Source organism: Hipposideros armiger, unplaced genomic scaffold (assembly GCF_001890085.2).
Source record: "Hipposideros armiger isolate ML-2016 unplaced genomic scaffold, ASM189008v1 scaffold_639, whole genome shotgun sequence".
NCBI lineage: Eukaryota > Metazoa > Chordata > Mammalia > Chiroptera > Hipposideridae > Hipposideros > Hipposideros armiger.
Genome location: NW_017731989.1, coordinates 376,677 through 382,531, shown reverse-complemented (window position 1 = coordinate 382,531; position 5,855 = coordinate 376,677). Strand labels below are relative to the sequence as shown.

The 5,855-nt window shown below is 56.0% G+C and overlaps 1 protein-coding gene across 1 annotated transcript in view; it reads left to right on the top strand.

The window, feature by feature from the left end:
• The window catches only part of PRPF31 (pre-mRNA processing factor 31), a 14,513-nt gene that overhangs the window by 5,203 nt on the left and 3,455 nt on the right, over positions 1 to 5,855 (top strand). The window contains exons 3-6 of the mRNA XM_019625734.1: positions 1,319 to 1,602; positions 2,214 to 2,303; positions 3,891 to 4,018; positions 4,111 to 4,183. Of these exons, the coding sequence (XP_019481279.1) occupies positions 1,319 to 1,602; positions 2,214 to 2,303; positions 3,891 to 4,018; positions 4,111 to 4,183 (575 nt within the window). The remainder of the gene's footprint in view (positions 1 to 1,318; positions 1,603 to 2,213; positions 2,304 to 3,890; positions 4,019 to 4,110; positions 4,184 to 5,855) is intronic.

Below are 5,855 nucleotides of genomic sequence, written 5' to 3'. Positions count from 1 at the left end.
TTGGGCTCCTGGCCCCTTCAACTGAGAAACACCTGCTGGGGAGTTTGGTACAGCAGCTGTTAGTCAGCTCAGGCTGTCAAAGACCACAGACGGGTTGCTTCAACAACCCAGATTTACTGTCCCTAGTCCCAGAGGCTGGAAGTCCAAGATCAAGGTGTTGGCAGGTCAGGTTTCTCCTGAGGCCTCTGTCCTTGGTGTGCAGATGGCCATATTGTCCCTGTGTCCTCACATGGTCATCCCTCTGTGTGTGTCTATGCCCTAATCTCCTTCTAAGGACACCAGTCAGATGGGACTGGGTCTACCCTATGATGTTGTGTCACCTGTTTAAAGGCCCCATCTCCAGATACAGTCCCATTCTGAGACACTCAGGTGGTGAGGACTCCAACACAGGAAGTTTGGGGGCCTGAGGGCAGGTGTGTGCAGTCATAGGTGGAAGAAATCAGCCGTTTCAGAGCAGATAAACTCAGGTGTGGGTCCTGCTCCCCCCTCATTGACCTCACATCCTTGGGCAGGTGGCCATATGTGCCTCAGTATCCCCAGTGGTGTGCTAGTTTCCTACAGCTGCTGTAACAAGTGACCACTAACCGAGCGACTTAAACAACATGATTTATTATCTCCTGGTTCTGGAGGTCAGGAGTCTTCTGCAGGCCTCGCTAGGCTAAGGTCAAGGTGTGGGCACAGCCGTGTTCCTTTCTGGAGGGTCAAGGAGGACCCGTTTCTCTGTGTTTTCCAGCTTCTGGCCCCTTCATCCATCTTCAGAGTCTCCTCTGACTCGGCTACAGCCTTTCTCTTCCACTTTTATAAGGACCCTGTGGTTACATTGAGCCTGGATCCTCCAGGATAATCGCCCATCTTGAGGTCCTTAACTTAGTTTAGTTGTGTCTGCCAAGTCCCTCTGGCCATAAAAGGCCAGAGTGCCGGTTCCGGGGATTGTGATGAGCGTCTGTGGGGGTCTGTGGGGTCATTGGGCTCCCACACAGATTACCACACCTGTGTTGGAGGCTTGTTTTAAGGATTCATTTGGTTGATGAGACAATTTCCCTAATCCTTAAAAACACCCAGCACTGGCCTGGCTCACAGCGGACCATCAGAGGTAGGAGTATTTTCCGACAGCCCTCTTCCCCTCCCCAAACCTGCAAACAAATTCATGGGAACGCCCCGTGCTGCACACCCGGGCCCTGTGGTCAGGGTGCTCCCCAGGGCAGGGCTGTGCGGCTTCACCAACTCTGGGGTCAGGTTCCTGCTGGGCTGCTGTGCACCCTCAGAAAAGTTGCTTGACCTCTCTGAGCCTCCTCCAACTCCCCCTTCTGAAATGCGACATCCTCCCTGGCAGGGCCACCATGGGATCCAACCAGACACTCACGTAAAGGTGCGCACACGGTGAGCTCCCAGACAAATGCCCCTGCCTCTTCTGACCCCTCTCCCACCCTCCCTCCTGCTGTAGGGGTGGCTGGCGGCCTGACCAACCTCTCCAAGATGCCCGCCTGCAACATCATGCTGCTGGGTGCCCAGCGCAAGACGCTGTCTGGCTTCTCGTCCACCTCTGTGCTGCCCCACACCGGCTACATCTACCACAGCGATATTGTGCAATCTCTGCCCCCGGTGAGCCTCATCAGGTCCCCATCAGTCACAGCTGACAACAGTGCTCAGGAACCTGGGGGACAGGGTCGCACAGGTCTAGGAACAAGACTGACGCCCGGTAACCCAAAGACCTCACCCTAAATCACAAGGTCACGTTTGGCCAAGGCCACACCCCTTAGAGCCAGGCTAATTTTTCACTCCACACAGCTGCTGCTAATTAGTATTTTTATTATTAAGTGACACTTGTGGCTATGGGTTTTACACCTACCATCTTGCTGTTTCCCAAAACACAGGCCACCTCCCTTTTGTGGAACATAACACGGTTTTTAGTGATATGTTGCATGTTTTCTTTTTTTAGTCCTAACAAACTATCAATTTGGTATTTGGTAATCTTCCACCTGTAGCAGTTCCATTAAGTTGTCTAACCAAACGGGGTTAAGTTCTTTAAAAGTAAATTGATAGGAAACGCTGACGACGATAGTGTGTCACCATTACACCTATTACAGCGACACGTGGCATGGGGGTGACATGCTGACAGGCAGAAATTGAGCCTGTGGTGCCTAGAGCTTTGGGAACCCGGTGATCTCACTGACTTCTCGCCTTAACGTGGCCTCCCGTTTCCACTCTTCTAGGATCTCCGGCGGAAAGCGGCCCGGCTGGTGGCCGCCAAGTGCACGCTGGCAGCCCGTGTGGATAGTTTCCATGAGAGCACAGAGGGGAAGGTGAGGGCATCTGTGTACTTGGGTCTGTGATCTGTCGGGGGGCTCACTGCACATTAGCCCTGTCCTCAGGGCAGGGCAAGTGGGCGCGTAAATCTGTGACCCCGGCCGAGGTCAGCTTCCCTTCCCCCTGGTGTATTGTCTCCTGTTGGTGCTGCTCCAACAGAGGACCACAAACACAGTGGCTTAAAGCAACACGGGTTTATGATCACGCAGTCCAGTAGGCCAGAATCCAAAGTGGGCCTCACTGGGTTAAAATCAAGGTGTCCGTGTAGTCCGTTCCTATTGGAGGCTCAAGGAGAGGTCAATCCCATGCCTTTTCCAGCTTTTAGGGGCCACCTGTGTCTCTTGTCTTGTGGCCCCTCTCATCTTCAGAGCCAGCAGCACAGCATTTCCCATCTCTGCCTCTGCTTCTGTCCTCACATCTCTGACTTCTTTAAGGGCCTGGTGATGACCTTGGGCCCACACTCGTCTAATACTGTCCCCGTCTCAAGATCCTTAACTGGACACATCTGCAAAGTCCGTTTTGTCATGTTAGGTGACATGTTCACAGGAACCAGAGATTTGGACGTGGACATCTTGGGGGCAGGGGGACATTTTCTTGCCTGCTGTACTGGGCTCTGTTCCCTCTACCAGTGCTGTTATCATGCAGTAATTACTCAGGTGACCCACGTTCCATGGCAGACTTGCTCTGTGAGAGGAGAGAATTTTCTGTCTGTGCACTGTTGTCCAAGCACCCTACCTGGCACAGTGTTCAGGGCTTCCGTCTCTCTCTTTCTCTCACTACTGGTCTAGAGGCTGGGTGTTCAGGGCGAATGACACAGACAAAAGCCCTGCCTCTGTGGCACTGACATTTTGGTTGGAGGGCAGTAGCAGGTATAGCTTTGGTGTGTCCAGTGGTACTGAGTAAATGCTAAGAAGAGAAATAAAGGGCATTGGGTGATGAGGGAGGCTGGACTCAGGGAGGGCTTCTCCAGGAGGTGAGGTTTTCACATAGACCTGAGTAAAGTTAGCAAATGAGTCACCTGGATACTGGGAGAAGAGGGAGCAGGCAGTGCAAAAGCCCTGAGGCTGGAGCTCAGTGAGTCTGGGAGAGGAGGCTGGCGGGAAGAGGTAGACCATGGGCCTTTGTGCCTTCTGGGGAGCTTGGCATCAGCAGAGGTGCTGCGAAGGGGCTGATTTGGATTCTTCCTTGAAGAAGAGCCTCATGGGATTTGCAGGGTGAGAGAGAAACCGTGGAGTGGAGGCTGACCGACTCTTGTCCCCACTTGCTGACCTGCAGAGAGCGGAGGAGGTGGGGCAGGCAGGAGTTCTGTGTTTGAAAGGCTGTTCGTATCCGGGTGTCAAGGCAACAGCTGTCTGTTGGTGCAACCTTCAGAAGAGAGCCTGGGAGTCACAGGGTTGTGGGTGGAGCATAACCCTGGGGAGCCAACAGCTGCTGAGATCCTCTTGGGGCCAGGTGCAAGGTGGGCCCCGGGGCAGGCACCGCGGAAGGAAGGGTGCTCAGCAGATGGATGGGCCAAGGGACAGGGGAGGCCCGACTCAGCCGCACAGAGCAGCTGCAGCACCCTTTCCCCTGTGCCCCCCTAGGTTGGCTACGAACTCAAAGATGAGATTGAGCGCAAATTCGACAAGTGGCAGGAGCCCCCACCTGTGAAGCAGGTGAAGCCACTGCCCGCACCCCTTGATGGGCAGCGCAAGAAGCGAGGTGGCCGCAGGTGGGGCCCTGGGGACCTGTAGGTGTGGGGAGGGGGTCAGGAAGGGAGGCAGCTTGCACTGTCCCGCCTGACTCCCGGGTGCTCTATCCCAGATACCGCAAGATGAAGGAGCGGCTGGGGTTGACGGAGATCCGGAAGCAAGCCAACCGCATGAGCTTCGGGGAGGTCAGACCCCTAATGACCATCACTGTGGGACCCCAGGGTCCCCTCCCCACCCAGCACCGCCCCCTGCCTTCTGCCTCATTCTTTCCTCCCCATCCCCCCTCAGACCTGGGCACCACCCCAGCATCCTCCCTGGTCCCCTGGCTGGGCTCATCTCTCCTGTCCCCATCCATCCAGACCCAAAGGGATCTACACAGCCCTCAGCGCTGGGCCCTCCCCCTGAGGCTTCCTCTTCTAGGCACTGCAGGCCTCCCCTGCTCCTCCCTTCCCACGCCCTGCCTGACGTGCCCTTCCCCACGCCTCGCCTCTACCAGTCTCATCTGAGCACCCCCTGGTCCCACAAGAACCAGCCTCAGATGTCATTTGATCAGTGAAACCTGTTCCAGCTCTTGCTCTCTCTTTCTCTCTTCCTCTCTCTCTCTCTCTCTCTCTCCCTCTCTCCCTCTCTCTCTCNTCCAGTGTCCCCAGAAGATATCCTGGCAAGAAAGGGTCTAGAACCCTCCTGAGTGTGCGTGTCCCCCATGGCCCCCTGAGTGTACGTGCCCCCCCGCCCCCCGTGGCCCTGAGTGTGCGTGTCCCCTGTTTCCTTCTCACCACAGGAGCTGGGTAACAGCCTGGACAAGTGCAAGAACAATGAGAACCTACAGCAGATCCTGACCAATGCCACCATCATGGTCGTCAGCGTGACTGCCTCCACCACCCAGGGGTACATACCTAGTGGGGAGAAGGACTGCAGCCTGCCTTAGCCCCAACAGCAGATGATGATCTTGGGGTCCTAGTGGCACAGTTGTCAGTCTCAGGAGGACAGTTCATTTCAGTTCCACACGTGTTTAACAAGTGGCTCCGGCAAGCCAGGCACCGTGTTGAGCCCTTGGATCCCCTGGAGTCTTGGGGGCTGAGGCAGAGGGTGAGCCCCTAATCAGAAGTGACAGCAGGGACTTTGTTTTGGCTCTCTCGTTGGCATCTGCGCCATGCCTGAGAGGAGGAACTGTCTTTAAACCCCCGAGCAGAGTCCTATGGGATGGAGACCTCCCGCAGGCTATCATCTTGTTCATCAAACACATGTTGACAGAGTGCTGGGCACTGTCCTGAGGACAGGGTTACAGAACTCAGCAAAGCAGAGGTGGCCCCGCCTTCAGCGTTCCTGTCTGAGGGGATGAAGGTGCACATATAGGTCAAAGGCCGAAGGGCAAATGTTGGGTGCAGAGTGGGGGTGCCTACCAGAGTGGGTCTGATGGCTTCCTGGAGGAGGTGACGATGCGGCCTCAGGCAAGGAGCACGCTCTCTAAGGGGAGAACAAGTGAGCCCCTAGCTTGCTCCTGCTGAGGGGAGTAGTCCTGAAGCTGCACACATCTGTGTATGCACACAGCTGGGAGGACAGGGGCACCCACACCAGTCAGGCAGGAGACCCAGGAGGGGCCAGGTCCATCCCAGCCACATGTCCTCCCCTCCTCGCAGACAGCAGCTGTCAGAGGAGGAGCTGGAGCGGCTGGAGGAAGCCTGTGACATGGCGCTGGAGCTGAGTGCCTGCAAGCACCGCATCTACGAGTACGTGGAGTCACGCATGTCCTTCATTGCTCCCAACCTGTCCATCATTGTCGGGGCATCCACAGCCGCCAAGATCATGGGTGAGCCAGGCCGGGCACGGGGCCTCAGTGTTCTCCACAAGAGGTGG